Source organism: Rhinolophus ferrumequinum, chromosome 14, assembly GCF_004115265.2.
Source record: "Rhinolophus ferrumequinum isolate MPI-CBG mRhiFer1 chromosome 14, mRhiFer1_v1.p, whole genome shotgun sequence".
NCBI lineage: Eukaryota > Metazoa > Chordata > Mammalia > Chiroptera > Rhinolophidae > Rhinolophus > Rhinolophus ferrumequinum.
In genome coordinates, this window is record NC_046297.1 from 30,403,609 (window position 1) to 30,431,097 (window position 27,489).

Sequence of the window (27,489 nt, forward strand, 5' to 3'; positions counted from 1 at the left end):
AATTTGTTGGCATATAGTTGCTCATAGTAACTTCTTAAAACTCTTTGTATTTCTGCAGTGTCCCTTGTCACTTCTCCTCTTTCGTTTCTGATTTTATTAATTTGGGTCCTCTCTCTCTTTTTTTTAATGAGTCTGGCTAATGGTTTGTCGATTTTGTTTATCTTCTCTAAGAACCAACTCTTGGATTCATTGATCTTTTGTATTGTTTTTCTGGTTTCTATTTCATTTAATTCTGCTCTGATCTTTATTATCTCCTTCCTTGTGTTCCCTTTGGGCTTATTTTGCTGTTCTTTTTCCAGATCCCTTAAATGTGAAGATAAACTGTTGATTAGTGATGTTTCTTGTTTCTTTAGGTAGGCCTGCAAAGCTATGAATTTCCCTCTTAGGACTGCTTTCGCGGCATCCCAAAGATTTTGGGTCGTCGTGTTTTCATTTTCATTTATCTCGAAATATCTTTTGATTTCTTCCTTGATCTCCTGCTTGACCCATTCATTATTTAGTAATAAGTTATTCAGCCTCCATGAATTGGTGTGTCTTCCCGTTTTTTTCCTGTAGTTCATTTCTAATTTCATAGCATTGTGATCAGAGAAGACAATTGGTATGATTTCAATTTTCTTAAATTTATCAAGACTTGTTTTGTGGCCTAACATATGATCTATCTTGGAAAATGTTCCATGTGCGCTTGAGAAGAAGGTGTATTTTGCAGCATTGGGGTGAAATGTTCTGAAAATATCGATTAAATCCAAGTGGTCCAATGTATTATTTAAGGCTGTTCTTTCCATATTGATTTTCTGTCTGGAAGACCTGTCCCTTGTGGTCAGAGGTGTGTTGAAGTCCCCGACTATAATAGTGTTACTGTTGATCTCTGCCTTTATGTCAGTCAGTACCTGTTTTATATATTTAGGTGCTCCTATGTTGGGTGCATAGATGTTTACTAGGGTTATGTCCTCTTGTCGGATCGATCCCTTTATTATTATATAGTGCCCATCTTTATCTTTTAGTATGTTCTTCATTTTAAAGTCTATTTTGTCAGAAATAAGTATTGCAACTCCAGCTTTTTTCTCGTTTCCATTTGCATGAAATATCTTACTCCAACCCTTCACTTTCAGCCTGTGTGTGTCTTTTGTTCTGCGGTGAGTCTCTTGTATACAGCATATACAAGGGTCTTGCTGTCTTATCCAGTCAGCCACCCTATGTCTTTTGATTGGAGCATTTAATCCATTTACATTTAAAGTGATTATTGATAGGTACATAGATATTGCCATTTTTAAATTTGTAGTTAGGTTGTTTTGATCTTTCTTCTATTTACAGAAGACCTTTTAGTATTTCTTGCAATGCTGGCTTGGTGGTAATAAATTCCTTTAGCTTATTTTTTTCTGGAAAGCTCTTTATCTCTCCATCAACTTTAAATGATAGCCTTGCTGGATAAAGCAATCTAGGTTGTAGGCCTTTGTTTTCCATCACTTTAAGTATCTCCTGCCACTCCCTCCTGGCCTTCAATGTTTCTGTAGAAAAATCATTTGATAGTCTTATGGGAGTTCCCTTGTATGTAACCCTCTGTCTTTCTCTTGCTGCTTTTAGGATTCTCTCTTTGTCTTTTAGCTTTGCCATTTTAACTATAATGTGTGTTGGTGTGGACCTGTTTGGGTTAATCCTGGTTGGAACTCTCTGCACTTCCTGGACTTGTATGTTGGTTTCCTTCATCAGGTTGGGGAAGTTTTCAGACATTATTACTTCAAATATGTTCTCAATCCCTTGCTTGCTCTCTTCACCTTCTGGTATTCCTATGATGCGCATGTTGTTGCGCTTGATGTTATCCCAGAGGTCTCTTAGGCCATCTTCATTGTTTTTTATTCTTTTTTCTTTTTGTTGTTCCGTTTGGGTGATCTCTGCTACCTTGTCTTCTAAGTCGCTGATTCGATCCTCTGCTTCATCTAGCCTGCTGGTAATTCCTTCAAGTGAGTTCTTAATTTCGGTAATTGTGTTCTTTAGTTCCAACTGGTTTTTCGTTATGATTTCTACATCCTTCTTTATGTTTTCTCTAAGCTCGTTTGTTATGATTTCTACATCCTTCTTTATGTCTTCTCTAAGCTCCTTAAACATTCTTATCACCAGTGTTCTGAACTCTGTCTCTGAGAGGTTGGTTACGTCTGCTTCATTTGGTTCCAGTTGTGGAAGCTTCTTCTGTTCTTTTATTTGGGACGTGTATCTTTGTTTCCCCATTCTGGCTGACTGTGTTTATTTTGATATATTAGGTAGATCCCCTAGAGTTCTTAGTTCTTGCTAGGTTATCTTGTGTAGTATGTGTCCTTTATATTTGACTCGCACCACGTCGTCCTCCTCTGCGTGTGCTCCAAAGGTGAGTCTTGTGTTGTGTACACTGTCCCGTTCAAGAAGATCTTTAATTGCTTCCCGCTAATGAGCAGGTGGGGTCAACTCCTGGGCTGACCTGCCGTGAGACTTGGCTCTGCCCCCCGCAGGGCACTCTGCTGCGTGAGGGTTGACCACCCCAATGTGGTTTGGCCTCTATGGGCTCCAGAGCCTGCCAAGAACCCCCTCTAGGTATGTGACCTGCAGGTCAACCCCGGCTGCACTCCGATTTGGTCTGGAGTTGGCCCCCAGATATGCCGAGTCCCGTGCCACCCAAGCTGGGCCCCGGCAGGGAAGTCCCAGAACAAGGCAAATCACCAAGCACAGCAGCAACGACAACAGCAAAGAAGAAAAAAAAAAAACAGCCGATAACCCCCGCTCGACACAGGCAAAGATATCAAAGATACAAGATAAAGCAAAACAAAACCAAGCAAAGCAAAACAAAGCAAAACAAAAAGCAGCGACCGTCTCGGCCTGAGCCCATCAAGCAATGACCAGGTTGTCCTCTGCTGTACCAAAGAGCCCCCTGCTTATTGCGCAGGCAGAGCCGGTCACCTGGTGCTCAGAGAGACTTTGGGACTGCAGACTTAAAAGCGTGGGCCTGAGGGGTCTGGATGGTAGTCTCCACAAAGTCAGTGCAGCTTCTGCCCTTGTCCGCACGTATGCACACCGAGAGGAGCACCACCAGTCCTTTGTCCAGAGCTCGTGAGTCCTAGGGCACTCCTTCAGTGTGTGTGTATGGGTGCGGGCGGGAGATTTCTGATCTGCTGACCGTGCCTCACAAGCTGGGCCCCGGCAGGGCAGTTTCAGAACAAAGCAAATCACCAAGCACAACAACAACAACAACAACAAAGAAAAATATCAAATACGTTCACATGCAAAAACCACCTGATAACCCCACTCGACAGAGGCAAAGATATCAAAGATATAAAGACAAAGCAAAACAAGACAAAACAAAGCAATACAAAAAGCAGCGACAGTCTCGGCCTAAGCCCACCAAGCAATGTCCAGGTTGTTCTCTGCTGTACCAAGGAGCCCCCTGCTTATTGCGCAGGCAGAGCCGGTCACCTGGTGCCCAGAGAGACTTTGGGACTGCAGACTTAAAAGCGTGGGCCTGAGGGGTCTGGATGATAGTTTTTACAATATCAGTGCAGTTTCTGCCCTTGCCTGCACAAATGCACACTGAGAGTGGCACCACCAGATATGTGACCAAAACTCTTGAGTCTTAAGGCACCTCTTCAGTGTGTGTGTGTGAGTGCGGGCAGGAGATTTCTGATCTGCTGAAAGCCCAGAGCTGCGCCTGCCTCACTGCTGATCTCCGGGTGTGTCTCGGCCGCTGCACCCACCCCACCCTAGGCAAGCCAGGAAGGGTGGGGGCTGGAGATGGAGGGGTCTTCACTCTCCCAGCCCAGCCGTGCGTCGCCCTCTTCCCGCAGGCCAGAAAAGGTGGTGGCTGGGGGTGGAGGCGTCTCTTCTCTCCTAGCGCAGCCAAAATCACGCACACTGCCCAGTCTGCCTGGGTCAGGGCTGCCCGTCAGGCTTCCCAAAGCGTGAGCTTTTGATACCACTTCTCGGTTCAGGGGCCGGTTTAAGTCTCTGGAAGGGCGGGGTAAGATTGGAAGAGCGGGGCGGGGGAGGGGCCTAGGTATGGAGACTGCGCCCCCCGTCCGCCGCAGGGCGCGCCGCCTTCCCGGCTGGAGAAATCAGCCGCGGGACGCAGGGAAAGAGCCGCCTCCCGGTCTCTGCGCTCTCCGCTCCGCCTGGGCCCCTGTGCGCGCCCGGCACAGCGGGGCTGCACCGCGGTTTCCAGTCCCAGTCTCTGGAAGGGCGGGGTAGGATTGGGAGAGCGGGGGGGGGAGGGGCCCAGGTATGGAGACTGCGCCCCCCGACCGCCGCAGGGCGCGCCGCCTTCCCGGCGGGAGAAATCAGCCGTGGGAGCAGGGAAAGGGCCTACCCCCGGTCTCTGCGCTCTCCGCTCCGCCTGGGATCCTGCGCCTGCCCGGCTCCGTGGTTTTCGGTCCTCGCCCCCGCCAGCTGAGGCTCCGCTGGGGGCTGGGCTCTCCCGCCGCTGCCGGCCGGCGCTCCCACGCCGCTTCTCCTCCTCCTCTCCTTGCTCCGTCCAGTTAGCTTACCCCCAAGAATTTCTTAGCTTCAAGCAATCCACGAATCTCTCCACTATATTGTGTGGTGAGCGAAAATTTCCTCGATGGGTTATAGTTCCCGTTTGCAACAAGATCTGGAGGAGAACTCAGAAAGTGCGCCCTGCTGCCGCCATTCCTATGACGTCACTCCTGATTGGGTCTTTTGAGGAAGCTAGCACCTAGTTGACCTACTCTGCCATTTTGACTGCAAGTGATTTCTCCAGTACAATTTTCACATACATAGAACAAACAGTCTTAATATTTGTATGGAACTACAAAACATCTCGAATAGTCCGATCAATTTTGAGAACAAAGAATAATTATGGAGGTATCACTTTTCTAATTTCAAACTACAGTGGTACTTCGGTTTTCGAACGTAATCCGTTCCGGAATGCTGTTCGATTTCTGAAACATTCGAAAACAGCCAACAGCTCGTCCTAAAGATCTTGCACTTAGCGGAAGCCCTGTGACATGTTCGACTTCCGATGTGTGTTTGAAAACCGAAGCTTTTACTTCCGGGTTTACGGCGTTCATAAACCAAAATGTTCGTCAACGGAGTTGTTAAAAACCGAGGTACTACTGTATAGTACAAAGGTATAGTAATTTAAAATGTGTGATATTGTCATAAAAACTGACACAAAGAGCCATGGAAGAGTACAGATAGCCCAAAAAGATATACATCCATATATGGTCAATTAAATTAGGACAAAGTAGCCAAGAATATACAATAAAGAATGGACAATGTCTTCAATAAATGGTATTGTGAGAACTGGACTGCCACATGCAAAAGAATGAAACAGGATCATTCTCTTATACAATTACACCAAAGTTACATCAAAATGTATTAAAGAGTTGAATGCAAAATCTGAAATCATAAAAGTCTTTGAAGAAAACATACTAACTAGGTGGCAAGCTGGGTGACATCAGTATTGGCAATGATTTTTTTATCTGACTTCAAAATTAAAACTGAACATGAAGTATTACATCAAACCATAAACTGTATAGGAAAGGAACCATTCAACAAAATGAAAAGACAACCTAAAGAAAATACTTGGAATTTATATATCTAATGAGTGGTTAATATCCAAAATATGTAGAACTCGTACAACTAAATAGTAATTAAAGAAGGAACCCAGTTAAAAAAGGTCAGAATATCTGTATAGACATGTTTCCAAGGAAGAGATAGATGACCAGTAGGTACATGGAATGATGTTCAACAGCATTAGTCATCAGGGAAATGCAAATCAAAACCACATTGAGATATCACTTTATTCCTTTTAAAGTGACTGCTATCAAAAAAGACTAGAAAAAATAAGTGATAGCAAGATTGTTGAGAAATGGAACCCTTGTGCACTTTTAGTGGGGTTGTAAATTGGTGCATCCACTATGGAAAACAGTATTGTGGTTCCTCAAAGAATGAAAAATAGATGTACCATAGGATTTAGCAATCCCACTCCTGGGAATTTAGCGAAGGGAATCAAAAGCACTAGCTCAAAAAGATATTTGCATCCCCCATGTTTACTGCAGCATTATTTACGATAGCCAAGACCTGGAAACCTCGTCTATTGATGGATGAATGGATAAAGATGTGTTTTATACATACACACACATATCAGAATATTACTCAGCTATAAAGAAGGAAATCTTTCCATTTGTGACAACATGGATGGATCTTGAGGACATTATGCTAAGTAAAATAAGTCAGACAGAAAGACAAGTAATGTATGATATAATTTGTATGAGGAATCTAAAAAAAAAAGTGGTGGTCATAGATACAGAGATCAGATACAGAGAACACCAACGTTGCCACAGGCAGGGAGTTGGGGGTGTGTGTTAAACGAATAAAGGAGGTCAAAAGATACAAACTTCTTTTTATAAAACAAATTTACGACAGTGGTAATGAACAACACGGTGACTGTAGTTAATAATACTGTATTGCATATTTGAAAGTTGCTAAGAGTAGATCTTAAAAGTTCTCATCAGAAGGAACAGAATTTTTGTAACTATGGTGATGGATGTTAATCAAGACTTATTGTGGTGATCATTTTATTTTATACAAAACTGAATTAGTATGTAGGACACCTGAAACTAATGTCATATATCAGTTATACCTCTATTTAAAACGTGTTAATTTTATGGAAAACGATAAAAGAAGTGTTTGCATATTTACCACCTAGGTTAAGAAATAGAGTATTTTCTATATTTTAGAACCTACCCTGCCCTGAGTAATCATTCTCCTTAGTTTTAAATTACTTGTTCCCTTTCCCTTCTTTTATGTTTTATTATTTTTAAATGTATCCTATATGGAATAATTCTGAGTTTGGAAAGTAGAGAATAAGCATAGAGAAGACTGAAAAGGATGTGGCCGTGTTTTCACTGTTCGTTGAAGCAACCTGGGGGACTCTGCTGAATGGAGACTGGCTTCGGCTTTCCTGAAGGATTATAGGAGCCCGTTCCAAGGAATTACAGTACTTTGACCAGGTCTATCAGTAGTCCTAGGAAGCAGAGCTGTCCAGAAATGGTGTGAAGTAGACCAGCAGCTAATGGTGGAGAAATATCAGAGGGTGTGGACTGCCCTTTAATTTCTGCTTCTCAGTTCTCCAGTGGCCTTCGCTTGCCTGTCAGGAGCAGGTCAGAGCAATATTTCTTGTGGGATAAATGAGCACTGTCAGCTGACCCAGGCTTAACATGAATAGTAGAAAAACTTCAAGCACATGATCATGGTATGCCTAGTATATAGGCTAAATTCCTAAACAGAGGAATTTGGGTCAGGCTTACCTGGATCTTCTGTCTAGGTTGAAAAACCTATATTGTGTATCCTGATGGAGACAGCTGTCAATAAGTCTCTTTCTTGGGTCCTTGCTTGCCTTCCATAATTGGATCTCCTTGACATTCCTCTTGGGTGTCCCCTTTACTTCTTTCGTTTTTTTGGGCTTCGATTTCATTTTCTCCTGTTGTTTCTTTCTTGGATACTCTCATTTGTTGGACTACTTTCTATGTGGCTCTTCAACAAAAATTTCATGAGAGAAATCTTTTGAGATCTTACACATTGGATAATATAAAAAGAAGTTCTTATGTTTCCTTTCTGCATGCTAAAGAACTGTTTTTGCACACCTTTCTTTGGAGAGCACAGTTTTAGAGTATCATTTTATCATGTCATTTCTCTACCTGCCTACATTAACTGGTTTTGGTATCTAAGATAAAAACACTTATACTTTGACCTTTGAAGACCTCTACATTTCAACTCTAACATTTGTAGTCTTATTGTAAATTGCTCTGCCAAACAAACCTTCCAGCTTTGCTGGTTTGCTTGCTGTGTTTTTCATCTTGCTTCCATATTTATTGGTAATAGCCTTTATTTTCAGCGTCAGATTTGGGTGTGCAACATTGTGGTAGATGTGGACTGTGTGGAACTCTGAGAGGCCTTGCACCTCCTGGGATTCAAATTAAAAAACAAATTAGGATAATGTTCCTGCCAAACCCAATACCAGTTTGCAATTCCTGTTCTAAGTCCTCCAACACCATGCTCTAATTTTATTTTTTACAGAGAAAGTGCTCCTTCCCAGTGGGTGATACAGTGACCTAGCCCTTCATCACACAAATAGAACATTTAACTCTTAGTTTTCTCTGAACTCCTGTGAGACTTAGTGCCTACACCTGTCGTTTTGTCATTTTGTACTTAATCATTTACTGTCTTATGTTATTAAGGAACACATTTTTTAGTGAGAGATCTTAACCTCTCTCCTTGGCGTACCCATGAGTTTACTCTGTATAAGTGGATGGTCCACAAACGTTGTTAATTGAATTAATTATTTACATGTACTGGATATGCTTGTAAAAGGCTTCAAGTTTATTGTTGGTGTTGACTTATTTTTGGATAGGTTGAGAGATTTTAAAATTCCTTTTATTTTAAAAGAATATGGATGCAGTATCAGATCTTTTCTATACATTTAATTTGAATGACTTGTGTGGAAGTGGTCAGAATAGCAGTTCTAAGGTTATGTGTTATGAGCAATTGCACAGATGTAGGAGGAAGAGGGAGGGATACTTATGTACAGAGAAAAAGCCAGTGCTGCCTCTTTTGGTTTATATTGTCTGGTCTACTCTTAAGTTTTCTTTGAGAAGTATTTTTGGTTGTTTTGTGTTTTAAAGCATTTGAATCATTTTACAAAACAAAATTAATTAATGTATTTAATAACATTACTTTTTTTCTTGTCATTTCTGCTTTATTGTTTTCTTATGTGAGGATCAGTACTCTTTATTTTACAGGGAAGAAGAGTCTCTGGTAGAACAGTTTGTATTTGAAGCCTTGGTTACATATATGGAAAGTCTGGCCTTAGCACATACAGATGAGAAATCCTTAGGTAGGTCTTATGTGATCTTCGGTGTGCATGCCAATTGTTTGCCTCGCAAGTCTTTTTCACTCAGGGTTTAAGCCTGTTATCTTCCAAGATGATGTACTTTCCTCAGGTTTCTCATTCAGGGTGATACATGTAAAGGGGAGCTATGTCCCTGTAGTGCCTTAAATCCAGTTTGTAAAAGAGTCTGCCATGCTCTCCTCTTCTAAGACTATACATCCCTGATTGCCACTGAGGTTGGACCCCTGATTAGTCAGTGATCCCACCCAGGGCAGGTGGGACAATTTTATTGTCAGTTCCAGTGAAGCCAGCCAGTTGCTGTATTGACACATGTGAAAGTGTACACATATTGTACAACATAAAAAATGCTGGATGTAATAACCACTGAAATGTAGTCAGTGTCTATCAACTCACAAATGATAATTTAGAAAATAGAAAATAAGGATTATGGTAAAGCTATTTTGACCATAATTAAGAAAGTATATATTATTAAATATATATTATATATTTATTACATATATTATATGTTTATTAAATATATTATATATTATTTATATATTATTAAATATATATATCATTAAATGTATTTAATGATATATATGTATTTCTTAATTATGGTCAAAATAGCTTTATCATAATCTTGTAATGAATATATATAATTTACATGTACTGGATATGCTTGTAAAAGGCTTCAAGTTTATTGTTGGTGTTGACTTATTTTTGGATAGGTTGAGAGATTTTAAAATTCCTTTTATTTTAAAAGAATATGGATGCAGTATCAGATCTTTTCTATACATTTAATTTGAATGACTTGTGTGGACGTGGTCAGAATAGCAGTTCTAAGGTTATGTGTTATGAGCAATTGCACAGATGTAGGAGGAAGAGGGAGGGATACTTATGTACAGAGAAATATATATATATTCGGTCAGAAATAGGCTAAAATAACCAAGAAAATAATAAATGATGATGTTTACAATTAAATTTTGTCCAGAAGCTCTTAGGAACATCATGGAGTTTTTGAGCTGGAAGACTTCTTAGAGATCTTCCCATTCAGTCTCCACACTAGTCAAGGCACGGAGGCCCACACAATGTAAGCAACTGGTCTAGATCACATAGCTGTGTGCTGGCAGAACTTCTCTTTCACTTACCAGATTTTAGTTTTTGTTTATTTTTTTAAAAGACAAGTTGAGCTCCATTATCCTTCTTGTCGATAGTCTACTATGGGCAAAAATGCTTAAAATTTAGTCCATCAAATAAATTAATATTGCTTTGTTTATCTAGATATCTCATATAGGTGAATTTTCTCAACAAGTGAAAATTTACTCTTTTAAAAATCACTGCCATATTTAAAAAACATAGAAAGGAAACTTCTGTTAACAGAGGTTAAAATAAGTTGTGTGAGGCTCCTTTCCCAAATAACCCTATTGTAGATGGTTTTACTATTTTATTTCTGTTCTTCTTCTACAGTAGCTTTGTTATTAAGCTATAGAGTTTAACCTACATGAGAAGAAGGGGAGGTCAAGTAACTTACACCCCTTAAATAATAGCCTTAAATTCAAGTATACAGGCTCTTGGCTGGTATGTGGGTTTTGTAATACCTGCAAAGTCTCTTCCATTGCAAAACTATTACATGAGGCTGTGCTTTGGTGGGCTGGGGTTGCTGGTGGAGCAGTTTTTCATTAGTTGTGGTATTTGCTGTATGTGTGAGTGTTCCCTATGCTATCCTGTAGTCTTAAATGTGTGCTTTGTTTTGGGTTTGGACATGCAATGAAAATCATTTATTTAAATTTTATATTCTGAGGGATGAAAAGATATTAACTCATTGTAAAATTACCTCTAATTAAAAAAACTAGAGCAAAAACCTATGATACTAATTTAGTAATAATTTGTTATATATCTTCTTTGGAAATAATATTTTTGTACTTGATAACAGGTACAATTCAACAGTGTTGTGATACCATTGATCACCTAAGGCGTATCATTGAAAAAAAGCACGTTTCTTTAAATGAAGCAAAAAAACGACGTTGGCCACGGTAGGTGATACTGCTTCAGTTCTCTTTTATTTTCCCCCAATATAAAACTAATTCTCAGTTAATAAAGGAGAATCTGGGAGGAATGTGTAAGAATTAATTTTCTGAACAAGGATTGTGTAGAAGTATGAAGAGTAAGTTTTCTAAAGATGTTAAAAAAAAAGCTTTATTTTTGAAAAATCTTGACATAAGATGAATTTGTTTCAGTTGGGATAGTGGATACAATTTGAAAATTAGTTTTGTATCTGAGAATTTATTTTACCTGAAGTAATTCAAATACAGATTTGACATGGAATTATTTAACTACAATATGCATGAACTATTATGGAGTAAATTTGAAATATAAGAACTGAAATATTGAAATAGTAGGATTTTGACAGACATGGAATTATAGAATTATGAAATGAAGCTGCTCAAAACCAAGGCTATGTTATTGACCCGTGGTTTCCAGTCTTTGCTCTCATTTCCATCCCAGCAAGTTCTCATTCTCAGACACGATGGGAGTGTGCCATGCACCAGCCCCTCCAGATCTGTGCGGGGAACTCTGGTGTCTGCTGGTGGCTGCCACTCTGCAAAAGAATTATCCCATGTGGACTAGATATTAATATGACCTCTTTTAAAATTGCTTCTTCCAGATTCTTAAGTTAATTTATAACATCTCTTTAAATCATTGGTTTTCAGACTTCAGCATGCATCAGAATTACCTGGAGATCTAGTTAAAACACAGGTTGCTGGGCCCTGCCCTCAGAATCTGTTTCATTAGGTCTGAGGTGGGGCTGAGAATTTGCATTTCTGCCAAGTTTACAGATAATACTGATGCAGCTGGTCTAGAGACCACAATTTGAGAAGCACTGCTTTAGATCTTAAACCTCCTTTTGTTTGAAGTACAATGAAAAGGAAACGTGAAAATACTTGGTGCTGTTCTTTTAAGAAATGCTTGTAAATTTTTCCCTCCAAAAAAAAATGAAGCTAAGCAGCATTTAGAACCTATTTAACCTGTGACATTTTGATTGCATTCTAATGATAATACATTAAAAAAGATATTAAATGCTTTTTAATAGGGTTTCCACATATATCAGTGTGGCAATATTGAGTTTATGGTTTATAGTGGGTCACTTAAATGTGAAATGTTGGGGAGCACATTATATACTGTGTGTTATCTCCATATAGGGGATTTCCACCTGCGGCATCGTTGTGTTTATTGGATGTGGTCCAGTGGCTTTTAGCCCATTGTGGGAGGCCCCAGACAGAATGTCGACACAAATCCATAGAACTCTTTTATAAATTTGTTCCTTTATTGCCAGGTATGGTGATCTTTATGTCCTATAAATAATGGGTTTTGCTTTACCAGTACTTTAGAGATTCATAATTAATTTAAAATGTGATCTTTCCATCTTTTAGATGAATGTAACAAATAATATGTTTTTAATAAATGCAAAAAATACGTGATAAGTATGGCTGTACATTTTTCAAAGATTTATAGAAGGAAAGAAAAAAATGCTATTTTGATGTTAGTCAAATGGTATAGAAGAAGTAAATTTGGAATTTCCCAGCATCTTTTTTTATTTCACTATATTTTTATTTTTCTAGTCCATTTAAAAGAAATAAAGAAGAGTTGGATGACCACTGTTGTTGTTAACATGATTTTCAATTAAGATTTACAAATCTTATTAATATTTAATGAAATAATGCAGTTGTTTTATTTCAGTATATAAGTAATAAGAAATTGCTGCTCTCCTAAGTCTGAATGATCTCAGATCATTGTGATATTAAAGGAAAGAAGTGAACCTAGGCTTTTCAATAAACTGTACCTGTAGGCTAGAGATAATTACTAAATTTCTTAGGAATAAATGTATTGTTTTGTTTTTTCCAGCAAGTTCAACCCCAGGTTCTGTAGCTTAGGCATGGGAAGCTGTGCTTCAGGACAGACCCATGAACTGGCTTGCTCTCTTCAAGTGCACTGTGCTCTAGTCCAGAACCAGTGCACGCTCTGGCATATGTGTCTGGGTGAGAAAGGTGATAGTGCACTCACTACAAATCATTACAGAGAACCAGTTCTCTTTGGAAAATGGGGTGGAGTACTACTTTGGGGCTTTTTCTTCATGGAAGAAGAGTAAAACTTATTTCATGTAATTCTAAAACTTAGAAGGAATTCTGTATTTTGTTGTACTATGGAATTTATTATAATGTCATGTACTATATATTTTATATACTACAGAGGGTGCCAAAAAAATGTATACACATTTTAAGAAAGGAAAAACCTGTATTAAAATTGTAATAATATATACAGATAACAAAAGATGAATACATACAGATAACAAGTCATGTGTATACATTTTTTTGGCAGCCCCGGTACATTATATTCATAATATGTATCATATATGGTATGTAAATATAGGGAATATATTTATCTACTATTCTATAATTGTATTTATATAGTGGAAATATATATTTGTATTTTTAACTTTGAGAATTGCTTAAAAATCATGATTAGTATTTTATATTTGGTTACAACTTTTAAAGTTTGTTTTGTATGTTAAATCATGCTTCCACCAGTCCTGTAAAGTCAGTGTGGGATGGAGGGGTGGGGCATGTTTTCATTATTTTTAAAGGAAACTAAGGCCCAGATATTTTACATAGGTAGAACTACTTGTTGGCAAACTCTAACTTACATTTGGGTCTTTGGCTGTCTCTTGCCCACATAATTTCTAGTGATGTCAACTTGACTGACCCAAGACATTTCTATTGCTCTTCCTCTCAATTGCCTTTAATTGAGACCTCATATATTTTCAATGAAGTAAATGAGCTCTACTTCTCAGAATTGTTTTTGTTAAACTAAGGATGCTAAGTAGTAGATGAATTTGCCCTGCTACCAACATAAAATTTTTATAAAATTAATGAGCATTCCTTGACTTACCTTTTCAGTGTCCTCCACTGGTGCATCTACATTTCCTGTATCTTTTCCTCTAATGGTTTTTAAAAGATACGATAGGCATCTCTTTAGATCAGAGGTCCTATGTCCTGAGGTCCTGCACTATGAATGGGGGTGCTGGGCACATCAACACTTAAGTGCAGATATGTCCTTATGACATGTTTCAGGGGCTTCTGAGATCAGTGAATGGGAACATGTTGCACAAAAAGCCAGAGTGACAGATAACCACACTTGTGAGGAGGAGAGTGAGAAAGAAGTAGAGAGCTGGGAAGATTCCGAGCTCTCCAAATGTACTTTCCTATTTCTCTTAGGCTTATCTCTGTTCTTACGCGTGTTCCCTTGTCTTGTTCTTTGTCTAGATCTGTCTTTTTTTTCTTTTAAATAATGCTGCAATGAACATAGAGATGCATATCTTTTTTTTTTTTTGTATTGTGGAATATTGGGGAACGATGCTTTTCTCCAGGGCGAAGCTCAGCTCCAAGTCCAGTCACCATTTTCAGTCTTTAGTTGCAGGGGTCACAGCTCACCATCCCATGTGGGAATTGAACCTGCAACCTTGTTGTTGAGAGCTCATGCTCTAATCAACAAAGCTATCCGGCCGCCCCTGCAGAAGTTCAGCGGCAGCTCATTGTCTGCAGTCTAGTTGTGGAGATTACAGCTCACTGGCCCATGCAGGAATCGAACCGGCAACCCTGTTGTTCAGAGCTCATTCTTTAACCAACTGAGCCATCCAGCTGCCTCTAGATCTGTCTTTTTGTGTCCTTTATTTCCTTACTTTCTATTCTATCATTCTTAGCTAGTACTTGATACAGAATTTAAATATTTTATTATTTTCACTCATTGTTAGAGTTTTATTTTCTTTGTTTATTCTTAGTGAAAATAATGGAACATTTAATATTTCTAAAGCAACCCTAAAAACATGATGTTAATGTTTCACTTACAGAGCTTCTCATAAGTATTTTTTGACACAATAGAAAAACTAAGACGTCAAAGTTACATTACTGTTTTGGATTATTCACTAACTTCATTAGACTCAAAATGATTTGGCATTTTCCGAGCCTTTCATTTCAGAGAATACAAAATAAAATTTTGTGATTTTTTTCTTTAATTTAGAAAATGATGACTACCTAAAACAAAAGTACCTTTTAACAAGCAGATCATTTGACTCTTTTATTTAATAAACACTACACTTACTGTGTGGTAAAGGCTATTCTAAGCACTTTCAAATATAAACTAATTAATTTTTGTAATAACCTCAGAGGTAGATACTGTTATGATTCTCATTTACGGATGAGGAAACTGGGACATGAGAGGCCAGGTCACCACAGCTGGGAGGTAGCCCAGCCAGGATAGGAGCTTAAGATTCACAGTGCTCTTTTTGTATTTATCTCTTAAATTATTCCTTTAAAAAAAGAATAATAGTATTTAAGATAACAGGCAGAAAAAAAGGGCAGGAAGTTTACAGTTATTTAAATGGTACCCAACTATTTTTATAATGTTTAAAGAAACTGAAGAGAATGGCTTTTGATAGAAATAAATACCTTTTTGGCAGTAATTATAGTGAAACAAGTTGTGAGTACTATGGTTAAAAAAAGATTGTCCTGTATCATTTTGAAATTTTACTACTCTAGTAGATAGTTTATGTGGGACATTTATTGAAAACTATGTTTGAAATATTGTGTAGTACCAGTCTTGTTCTTGCCTGGTTACATTTTTTTAACTTACCAGACTTTTAATTTTTATTATTTTATTATTAGGGGATGTTGTTTTTAATTAGGCACAGTGATTCGATGAAATAATTTTAATTATGTGTAAGTTATTTATATGTACGTTTTAATCTTGTTTCTTTTTTAAGGCAACAAATGCCCTTCTTTATGGCTGAAAGATATTATCAAGAAAGAAGATACTTCCTTTCTCATAAACACATTTGAGGGTGGGGGAGGAGATTGTGATCCACCATCAGGCATCCTTGCTCAACCAACACTCTGTCATATGCAAGGGCCGTTCAGTCTAAGAGCTGCCCTGCAGTGGATGGACTTGCTTCTGGCAGCTCTGGAGTGTTACAACACATTCATTGAAGAGAAAACCTTTGAAGCACCTGAGGTCTTGGGTAAGTAACACTTACCCCTAAGTTAGTGGTGTTCAGTTCTGCCTATAGTCATTGTGGGGAAAACATCAGTGGGGTTTTTGATGAGACAGTTTGCTGCTGTCCCAAAATAACAATAACAATGGTGACAACATCATTTAGTATTGTGCAAAGTACCTGCATTCTTACTTAATCTCAAAATGAGGATATTAGTATGATTTAGATGACACAATTAAGGCTACAAAAACAAAGTTTATACTTCCTTTTTGCCCTGTCCACAGGTTCTTGACCCTTTTATGAAAATAACCTTTTAAGGTTTTCATTTGTACGTAGTAAATTAAAGCGAGTCTTTCTTGACCTAAAACTTTATGATCTTATTCTGTGTTTCTGTGTAGCATGTCTTTGTTTTTCTTACATTTTCCTATTAAGCATTTTTATTATAATATGGTAATAACAGTGTTGTTTGCTGAGAGGCAGAACATAAGGTAGAATGTTTGTTTGTTCCTTGGCCCATGCTGGGAAGAAGAAGGTAGGCAGTCTCCATCCTTTTTGTGACCTAAATGGGACTGTGAGGATAGGAGATGGCTTTTGGGAGGTGCATCTCTCCAAGTGTAGAGCATCTGGAGCTGACAGATGTGCTCTCTGCTTTGCAATTCTCTGAGCAGGCATATGTTAATTTTCTGGAGTTTCACTAAATCCTCTCTGATGAGCTGAACCTCAGACTTTCCACTCAGAACATGTTCTCTTATTTGAATGTTTTTTTTAATATAGATGGGGAATCCATACTAGTGGTGGTGGTGGCTGACTAAAGGAACTACTATGCTCTCTTTAATTCCATCAGAGATAAGGTCCATATTATGGAAATTTGGGAGAAAGGAACAAGGCTATTTTATTTTCCTTCTAGTTTGAGGATGGTAAAGCCAGGCATAGTGGAGAGTGTATAATGTGCACCGCGTGTACACAAGCTAAAGTTCAGGAAAACAGATTTTATACTGTGCTGAGAAAATCTGACTCCATAGTGATTCTAGCATGAGATTATCGGAAGACTAGGTCAAAAAGTTGTGAAACCTTAAATACAGCAACAGTAGCTGTTCAGTTTCAAATAGTACCTTAAATGTATTGTTTTAAGAAGATCTCATATCCTCATTTTGAAAATCTAAACAAGGAAAAAAGCACAGAAAATATGCAAAACCTCTCCCCTAATCACATTCCCTAGTGATAAACACTATAATAATTTAGTGTTTACTTTTCTAAACTTTGTTATACATATTGTATATTTTTTCTGATTTTCATTTTTTAGTTAATGGGATTATATGTGTGCTTTACTGTAATTTACTTTTTAAAAAGAAACTTAACATATTAGACATCTTTTTATGTTGGTATATATAGCTTGATCTAGTTTAAATATACACATATTACTAAATCATGTGTCTGTAATACATTAAGTAGTTTTAAACCAGTTTTATTCATTTACCCTGTGAGGGGAGGGAGACATTAAAAACAGTGTACCTTCATTCAAACTTTAAAGTTCACCCCCAAAATTGGTTTTCTGTATATCTTTCTGGTGTGTTATAGATGTTGACATTTTAATATAAAACCGTTAGCATTACTTGAAAAAAAAGTATTCATTGGAACCTAAATACTATAGTAGTTTTATATTTAACATCATCAGCTTTAAAATATAATTTCTTTATGGAGAATTTTGCGCAGTCCCTCATTATCATTACCATTCCATCACCCTTACATTTTTTGAACCTAAGGTGTCATGCTTTTATGCTTGTGTTTTTACTTATAACTCTACCTATGTCTTTGTAATAAAGGGTCTGTGTTTAAAGGTTTCCTCTGTGTTATCATTGCACTTATTATTAGGGCACATTATATTCATTACTACCACAACATAAGTATAATAAACATTTTTATAATCGTTACATATTAAAAGGAAAATTATATGGTTAGAATTTTATTGTTTGTTTATTTAGATTTTAGTAGTAAAAGAACTTGTTCATATAAACAAGTGCTATATTTGAATAATTCTAAAAGGCACAGATTTTTTTTTGCACAGTTAACATATTTTTCGGACAGTTAACATATTTGTGGTTGGAATGAGTCATGCAGCCCATCATCTGTTGTATTCAAGGATATTTGGTGTTTGAGGATTAATTTTTAATGTATTTTCTCTCAGTTCTTTGAATACATGGTGACTTGTCATCAAAATTATTTTTAGTGATCCACCAGTTGACAGTTTAACTTTCCTTAAATTTTATGAAAACAAAGACTTGGAAACCATCAGACTTGTGAAAGGATTTCTTAGTCATTACGTTTAGTCTTTCTTTCAACATATATGTCACTGTTTTAAATTGTTGCTTTGGGGCTCCAAAGGTCATTAACTTTAATTATAAACTGCAGTAAGATTGAGCAGAAGAGAAAGGTGTATCTGTCTTTTCTTTGTTAAACAGGAGAAGGGTAATCATGAAAGAGGTGGAGATGGGAAAGGAGCACCAGCACAATCATGTTTTCAGATTTTATGAAAAAGTCCATATGAGAGTTGATCTGAAATTGATTCTATAAAATGACCAGTGCCCATACACACCTGTTTGAAAATAACTGCCATAATTGGTCTCTCTGTTGCCCCTTTGAAGGACATTTAAGTTGTTTCTACTTTTTTATTGTTAAGAACAATGCTAAAATGAACATCCTTACAAACACATCTTTGCAGTTGTGCCATTTCACTAGGATAAAATTTCAGTGCTAGATCAAAGCAAAAGAACTTTTTAACATTTTATATAAATTAGCATACGTTTTAAAGCTTTTGGTATAATTTGCCAAATTGCCCTTCAAAAATATCATATTAATTTATATTCCCACAAGCAGTGTTTGAGAAGCAAGACCTAACTGTCCATAGATGTGTTCTTATTACATGAGTCTAAAGGTGAATTCTATTTGAGTGGTATTAATTCTGAAATTTTGAAATGAGAAGAAATTACTGCCATTTTATTCAGTTTTTATTGAACTTTTTTTGAAAAATTTTGAAATTTTGACTAAAAGTATATCATGCCTATATTTAAAGAAGAAATTTTACATTAACCTTGGTGAAGTTAGAAGGAAGCATATGTTGATATTTTAATGTAATTTTTTTTCTAGGTACTGACACGCAGTCTTTACTTTGGACAGCGGTGGCTTTCTTTTTAGAAAGCATTGCTATGCATGATATTATGGCAGCAGAAAAGTGCTTTGGCACTGGGGCAACAAGTAACAAACCCAGCCCACAAGAGGAAGAAAAATATAATTATAGCAAATGCACAATTGTCGTTCGGATGATGGAGTTTACCACAACACTGCTCAGCATCTATCCAGAAGGCTGGAAGGTAGGGTCACTCCTGCTGCTTTATTAATTTGAGGTCAGTACTTGGTACTGGAAAAACACATATAAAGTACTTATTAGAAGTGGTTTTAGCTGTCTTAGAACTTCCCATTGCTGTAGGAGTTATCTGTTCTTGAAAATAATAAAACTGCTCATTGTGTGAAGAAAATACAAAATAGTTTTTCTAAATTTTTGTTTGATACTGCATTTTATACTATGATCCACCTTAGGAAACATGCATTAGCAAATATCTATAAATGTATCTGGGAGGCTTGGTATATAAACAAACTCCAGTCAATACATCCAGTTAATATATACTAAGCACCTAGTATATGCCCTGTCCTGTGGGCAGACATAGCATTGCCCTAATAAACCAGGGGCTGGAAAACTGGTCCACAGGCCAAATCCCACCTGCTGCCTGCTTTTGTAAAGAAGGTTTTCTTGGAATATATCCCGGTTCATTTGTTCATATATTGTCCATGGCCACTTTCACGCTATAATGGCAGTTAAGTAGTTGCAGCAGAGACCTTATGGCCCACAAAGCCAAAAACATTTATTGTCTGACCCTTTACAGAGAAAGTTTGCCAATCCTCGCCCTAGCCAAGCAAAAATTTCCAGCTTCGTGGAACTTATACTCTAGTGAAAATCCAAATCTTGACTAATAGATGTGTTTTTATTCCAATCCATCTCTTACAGCATCTTGAGAAGTATTTATGTAACACAAATCTTATGAGACTCTTGGTGAAAACCCTTTGTGAGCCCTCGAGCATAGGTTTCAATATTGGTGATGTTCCCGTTATGGATCATCTTCCTGATGTTTGTGTGAACCTGATGAGAGCATTGAAGAAGTCCCCATACAAAGACATCCTAGAGGTGCACCTCAAGGAAAAAATAACAGCACAGAGGTGGGCATTCGGATCATGCTCAGGGTCAGTGTTGTAGTGGAATTAAGGTTGCAACGTGCTTTGGCAGCCGTGTGTGTTGCTTCTGTAGCCCCATTTGTTTAAGTAAAGGATCTCATCAGTGGGTGTTTGGTGCAGAGGATTTCATCAGTTGTTTGAAAATTATCTATTTAGCAACTGCCTTCACTGCACCTTTAGAGTACACAAGCCTTGGATGGGCTTAGCCTCGTGTTGATTTCCACAGCTGGATTAGTGCATGGGCCCCTTGTTTGGTGTTAGCCTCTGTTTGCTTTCTAGGTTATGTCATGAATTTGAGTGCCAGGTAGTTAGTAAATACATTTATAATAGAACACACGTATTTTCAGTGTGTCCTGATAATTTAATAAGATCAGCACTCATCTAAGTTTTCTTTTTGCTTTTTTCACATGGCCAGCATTGAGAAGCTCTGTGCTGTTAACCTGTGTGGCCCTGATGCTTATGTGGATAGGGCCGAGCTGGCTTCTATCGTGTCAGCTTGCAAACAACTTCATAAAGCTGGTCTTTTGCATGTTATATTACCATCTCAGGTAACTGCAGCCAATTTGTTTTTACATTTCTTTTAGCTTCATTTTGCTAATTATTCTATTTATATTAGTCTATTTACAGTCTTTTTAAAACATCCTTTATGTACAGAGTATGCTGAAATGGAAATTACAGAAATCCTTGCTCCAGACATGTGGGTATTACCAGGAATATAAATATGAAAGTAAATATAAAAAATTTATAAATAAATGAAAATAAAATAAAGGACATTTGAGTATTTCCAGCAGCCTTCTGAAGAACTTTAGGGACTAACTGCTATTGTGTCTTTGTGGCTAGGTGACATTAATTAAAAATATAGCACAGAAAGCAAAGTTGAGTGAAAAATTTCCTGACAATTGAAAGGCAGTTGTCAGTGTTAGCTCACATGGATTTTTAATTAATGAAGAGTGTGAAATTGTTTTTCTATAAAATACCTTGTTGCTGGATATTTCAGTGTTGACTTTATTTTAGTCTGTAGATCAGCGTCATTCTATTGGCACAAAACTTCTTTCCCTGGTTTATAAAAGCATTGCACCTGGACATGAACGACAGTGCCTTCCTTCGCTAGACCCCAGTTGTAAGCGATTGGCCAGTGGACTTCTGGAGTTGGCCTTTGCTTTTGGAGGACTGGTAGGAGAAACAGCTACATGCTATGCTATCTTAATCATGTAAATATACAACTCACATGTGTTGTGTCTTTAAAAACGTGAATTTAGTTGGGTAAGTTCTTAAATGCACAAGTACTTTATGTAAGCTGACTTTCTAAAAGGTTTTTTTTTTTTTTTAACTGTTGTTCTCTTTTTAATAGAATAGAACAGCATTCCTTTAAGTTGGGCTTTTGTCTATCCCTTTTGGATTTCAAAAGTACTTTAGGCAGAGAACAGCTGAACTGTGTTGACAAGTGGTCTCTTCTTCCCCTATCCTTAGTGATTCTTCAGATGGTTAATTAGGGAGAGCCCCTGCAGGATAATCCCAGAGGCACCACAAAAAAATGTCTTCATTGTTTGAACTCTGCAGAGCTGGCCTCAAACAGTCTCTGCTATAGCAGAGACCTGCCAGCCAGTACTGTGTGTTCACTCCATTTTACCCATCTTTTCTCTTGTTGCAGAAACCTCTTTGCCCCCTTGTCCACTTAAGGTAAACAAGTTACATACTTAAATTTCTAAAAAGACACCCTTACTAGACTCTCCCCTCAAAACAACAAGATTTCTGGAAATTTGGGAGAAACGTGAGTCAGAGAACATTTCTTTCCCAAAATGCAACGTAGAAAATGGAGGCTCATTGAAATGCATACAGTTCAAACTTGAACCCAGGCCTTTAAATATCAGGCTCTGTATGATTTTCCACTTTCAAAATTAATAGCAACCCAAAGAGTCATTCTGTAATACTTAAGATATGTACTTCTTTTATCACACTTTTCTTTCTTCTTAGTGTGAGTGCCTTGTGAGTCTTCTTCTGGACACAGCAGTGTTGTTCATGCCATCCACAGGAGGCTCCCAGAGAAACATTGTCAGCTTCTGTCATGGAGAGTATTTTTATAGCTTGTTCTCAGAAACAATCAACACTGAATTGTTGAAAGATTTAGATCTTGCTGTATTGGAGCTCATGAAATCATCTGTGGATAATCCCAAAATGGTAATGAAATTTTACTTTAAGTAAAGTATATTTTTTTATATAATGCATATATTCCTGAAATATATCATTAAAACAAATCAAGATCGCTTGCTGGAAGGTTTAAAGCTCTTGCCAGTGTTTAAAAATAAGATCAAAGGAAACAAAACAAAGCCTTTGTGAATATTTAATAATGGATGTTGAAACTTTGTTTTTTCTAATCTCTCAGACGCCCCCGACCCTCCCGCCAAAAAAAAAAAAATCTCTAAGCCTAATATTACAAGACACAGCTATGTAGGATGTTGACTTTTGTCAAGACTTGGCATTGAAGCTCATAAACCTGTCCTGAGGCCCAAGCCTGCCTTTGCTTTTTCCACCAGCCATGAGCTGGTCCTGTACATTCTGGTATCACTTCATGCATGTTCCTGCTATAGCCTACTTTTTCCCCTTACTGAACCTTTGGAGATCAGTATTTAATATACAGTTGATTTTATAAAAACTTATAAATATAACCTGGTCTGTAGACAATCAGAAACTTAACTGTTAGAATGACCATTTTAAGTGAAGATTGTGTAATTTCCTATTGAGTTAAGGTTTTATTCCAAGCAGTGCTTGTTGTCATTGTATGGGAATATTTTGTGTTAGCTTCACTAGGAATTTGTATTTTTTAAAGTTATAAAATAAAATTGTAGTAGACCCATAACATTGAGGAAATGTAACAATTTGGACTTTAAAACTGTTCAGACTTCTCGTGAAGATGATGCATAAAAGCCATGTGCATTTACCTCCACCTCCTCAAATCCCTCTACAATGACAGACACAGTTTTAAAAAAAAGCACATCTTAAAGGACCAGAGGAAAAGAGAAAAGATAAGAGTGACAACACTTTGAAAGCTGGAAAGCAAAAGGACAAATGGTAACAGACTTCAGAGTCCAAGAAAGCTGCAGTATGATCTTAGCAGTGGGAAGATGGGCATCTAATTTGTGCTGCAGAACTTAGAAAGGAGTCAGGCCATGGAGACCCTGGGCTTCTGGAGTATAGAGAGAGCAGGGTGTGGAGGATTAGTTGATCATTAGCCGTCCTCTGTGGTTAGGGGAACTCATCCTTCCCCACTTGAGACTGGAGGTGGCTGATTCTCTGGACAGGAGAAATATCTCTGGACTGAAGGACCCTAGGCGTAGTTGAGTGCAAGGATTCTCTTTATTTTTCCTTTAGTGAAGATTAGAATCCCATTTATTACACAATACAAGTATCTCTTTTTAAGCAATGTAGTAAAGTTTGTAATAATTTGTACCATAACAAAAAATTTTGTTACTATACTAGTGACAGTTTTATTTTGTACTTTTATCTCTCAAGTTTCATGTTCTCCAACTTTACTGATTGTAGTCTCCCACTAATTTTTTTTTTAAAAACCGAAGTATTTCTGGTGTGTGCTATATTTTTTGATTTAGCCCATTTTTCTGTTGAGATGTACATTCTTATTAATTTGTTAGAGATTTATGTATATTAAGGATAGTAGATCTCTCTCTATCATGTATAAGGAAAGTACTTTTTCCTATTGACCATTTATCTTTCAGTCTCACTTGGAGTGTTTCTTTTATAATACCGAAGTAATTAAACTTTTATAGTTAAACTTATCTTTTTCATTATTTCCATCTTTTATGTCATACTTACAAAAGCATTCTCTACCCTAATATTGTCTTCTAAATCTGCTCATATTTTCTTTTGTTACTTTCACAATTTCTTTTTGTAACAAATGTAAATCATACAAAGAGCACTGTAGAAAAGACATTTTTTCCCCAAATGGTTACATATTGGACAAACATTTATTTTCTAATGTATATTTTCCTCACCAATTCAAGATTCTAACTTTTTCAAATGCTAATTCTCTAAGATTGGGCATTTTAATTTGTTACATAATCATCTACTTCTCAGCCAGTACCACATTTTTTAATTTCAGCAATTTTAAGATACATTTTAACATCTAATAAGACAGTGTTCCTTCTTCATATTTTTGTTTATCAGAATTCTTCCAGGTATACTTGCAAGTTTATTCTTCAAAGTGAAACTTAGAATCATTTTCTCAATTCTCTCACCACCCTTCCCACAACATATAGGGATTTTGATTGATAATATACTACGTAACGAGTAAATTTAAACTAAATTGACCTCTTAAAAAAATTAAGCCCACTTTTTCTATGATATGTTGTTCCATTTATTCAAATCATACACATTCTAAAATCCTTTTGTCATACTATTATGTAGAATGTTATAATTTTATTCATATCTTGCCTGTACATTGTTAAGACTATTTTAGATATTAGATACTATTTAGTTATACGTAAATGTAAGTGTAATATTTTCCCTTAATATTTTCTTTATAAGATGAGGTATATCAGAAAGCTATTGATTTTATTTATTTTGTAACCATTCATATTAATGAATACCCTTTTCCTTTTCCAGTTTTATTGAGACACAATTGACAAGTAACATAATTAATTTTCAGTGTACAACATGCTGATTTAATATATATAGTTAATTAATTACCACAATAAGTTTAATTAACATCTATTACTTCACATAGTTACATTTTTTTCTTTTCTTGGCTATTGTAAATAATGCTGCAGTGAACATTGGGGTACAAATACCTTTTCTAGATAGTGATCTTGTTTTCTTGTGGTATACAAGTATACCCAGAAGTGGAATTGCTGGATCATATAATCGTTCCGTTTTTAATTTTTTGAGGAATCACCAGAATGTATTCTATAGTAGTTGCACCAATTTACATTCCCACCAACAGTACACAGTGGTTCCCTTTTCTTCACATTCCTCACCAACATTTGTTATTTGTTGTCTCTGATAATAACCATTCTCACAGGTGTGAGGTGGTATCTCATTGTGGTTTTGATTTGCATTTCTGTGATGATTAGTGATGTTCAACACTTTCATGCACTTGTTGGTCATCTATATGTCTTCTTTAGGAAAAGATTTGTTCAGTTCTTCTGCCTATTTTTTAATTGGTTTGTTTGGTATTTTGCTGTTGAGTTTATGAGTTCTTCATATAATTTTGGTATTAACTCATCAGATATATATTTTCAAGTATTTCCTCTCATTCTGTAACTTACCTTTTAATTTTGTTGCTGATTTTCTTTGCTGTGCAGAAGTGCTCTTTTAGTTCGATGTAGGACCACTTGTTTATTTTTGTTTTTATTGCCTTTGCTTTTGATGTAAAACCCAAAAACTCACTGCCAAACTCATTGTCAAAGAGCCTACCCCCTAAGTTTTCTTTTAGGAGTTTTGTAGCTTCAGGTCTTCAAGTCTTCAATACATTTTGAGTTGATTTTTGTTTAAGATAGGGGTTGAGTTTTATTCTTTTATATGTGGCTGTCCATTTTTCCGAACATTTCTTGAAGAGATTATCCTTTCACCATTGTATATTCTTTAATATATTGTCCATTTTTGTGTGGGTATATTTTTGGACTCTGTTCTGTTTTATTGATGTATGTATCTGTTTTTATGCCAATACCATACTGTCTTGATTACTTCAGCATTGCAACAGTGTGAAATTAGAAAGTATGATGCCTCCAGCTTTGTTCTTCTTTCTCAAGATTCCTTTGGTGTCTGTTCTGGTTCCATGCAAATTTTAGGATTTTTTTTTTTTCTGTGAAAAATGACATTGGAATTGTGATAAGGATCGCATTGAGTGTATAGATTTATTTGGGTAATATGTACATTTTAACAATATTAATTCTTCTATTCCATGAGTATGGAATGTGTGTCTTCTTCAATTTTGTTTTATCAGTGTCTTCCAGTTTTGGGGGTACAGGTCATTCACCTCCTTGGTTACATTTATTCCTGGGTATTTTCCTTTTGATGCAATTGTAAATGGGATTGTTTTCTTACTTTCTTTTTTAGATAGTTTGTTCTTGGTGTATAGAAACACAATGGATTTTTGAATATTGATTTTGTATCCTGTACTGAATTCACAGATTAATTTTAATAGGTTTTGGTGCAGTCTTTATATAATATATAATATGTTAACTGCCAATAGAGACAGTTTTATTTCTTTCTTTCTGATTTGAATGCCTTTTATTTTTCTTGTCTGAATGCTCTGGCAAGACTTTTAGTACCATGTTGAATAAAAGTGGTGAGAGTGAGTATCCTTATATTGTTCCTGTTTTATAGGAAAACTTTGAGCTTTTCGCCATTGAACATGATGTTAATTGTGGACTTGAGATATATGATTTTTATTATGTTGTGGTTTGTTCCCTCTATACAAAGTTTGTTGAAACTTTTTATTATGAATGGATGTTAATTTTTATCAAATGCTTTTTCTGCATCTATTGAGATGATCATGTGATTTTTATTCATTTTATTAATGTGTGTCTCATTTTTTACTTTAATTTCTAGAACCTTCCTTGCGTCCCTGAAATAAATCACACTTCGTAATGGTGTGTGACTCTTTTAATGTATTGCTGAATTTGCTTTGCTAATATTTTGTTGAAGATTTTTGTATCTATGTTTATCAGGGATATTTCCCTGTAATTTTCTTTTTTTTCTGTTTTTTTAAATCTCGTATTAGTATCAGGGTAATGCTGACCTCATGAAATGAGTTAGAAAGTGTTTCCTTCTCTTCTGAGTTTTGGAAGAGTTTGAGAAGATATTGGTATTCTTTATTTTTTAAGATTTTTATTAAAATACAGCTAACATACAATATTATATTACATTTATATACCTAAAGAAGTGAGTCCAGCAACCATCGGACACCATACCACACTATCACAATATTATTCACTATATTCTTTATGGTGTACGTTACATCCCCATGGCTTATTATTTTATACCTGCAAATATGGACCTCTTATTCACCTTTCTCCCCCTTTTTAATTTTTCAATTGACATTCAATATTATTTTATATTAATTTTAGGTGTACAACATAGGGATTAGACATTTATATAATTTAAGAAGTGATCCTCCTGACTGGTCTACTATTCACTTTGGCACCATACATAGTTACTACCATATTATTGACTATATTCCCAATGCTTTACTTTACATCCCCATGACTATTTTATAACTACCAGTTTGCACTTTTTAATTGCGTCACCTTTTGCACCATGCCCCTCAACCCACCTC

At 36.5% G+C, this 27,489-nt stretch overlaps 1 protein-coding gene across 3 annotated transcripts in view; it reads left to right on the plus strand.

The window, feature by feature from the left end:
* The window catches only part of PRKDC (protein kinase, DNA-activated, catalytic subunit), a 259,605-nt gene that overhangs the window by 81,414 nt on the left and 150,702 nt on the right, over positions 1–27,489 (plus strand). For all 3 annotated transcript variants that reach the window (XM_033125784.1, XM_033125783.1, XM_033125785.1), the window contains 9 exons: positions 8,781–8,875; positions 10,803–10,902; positions 12,070–12,203; positions 15,687–15,941; positions 19,059–19,282; positions 19,975–20,183; positions 20,614–20,746; positions 21,213–21,371; positions 22,173–22,376. In XM_033125784.1, the coding sequence (XP_032981675.1) occupies positions 8,781–8,875; positions 10,803–10,902; positions 12,070–12,203; positions 15,687–15,941; positions 19,059–19,282; positions 19,975–20,183; positions 20,614–20,746; positions 21,213–21,371; positions 22,173–22,376 (1,513 nt within the window). The remainder of the gene's footprint in view (positions 1–8,780; positions 8,876–10,802; positions 10,903–12,069; positions 12,204–15,686; positions 15,942–19,058; positions 19,283–19,974; positions 20,184–20,613; positions 20,747–21,212; positions 21,372–22,172; positions 22,377–27,489) is intronic.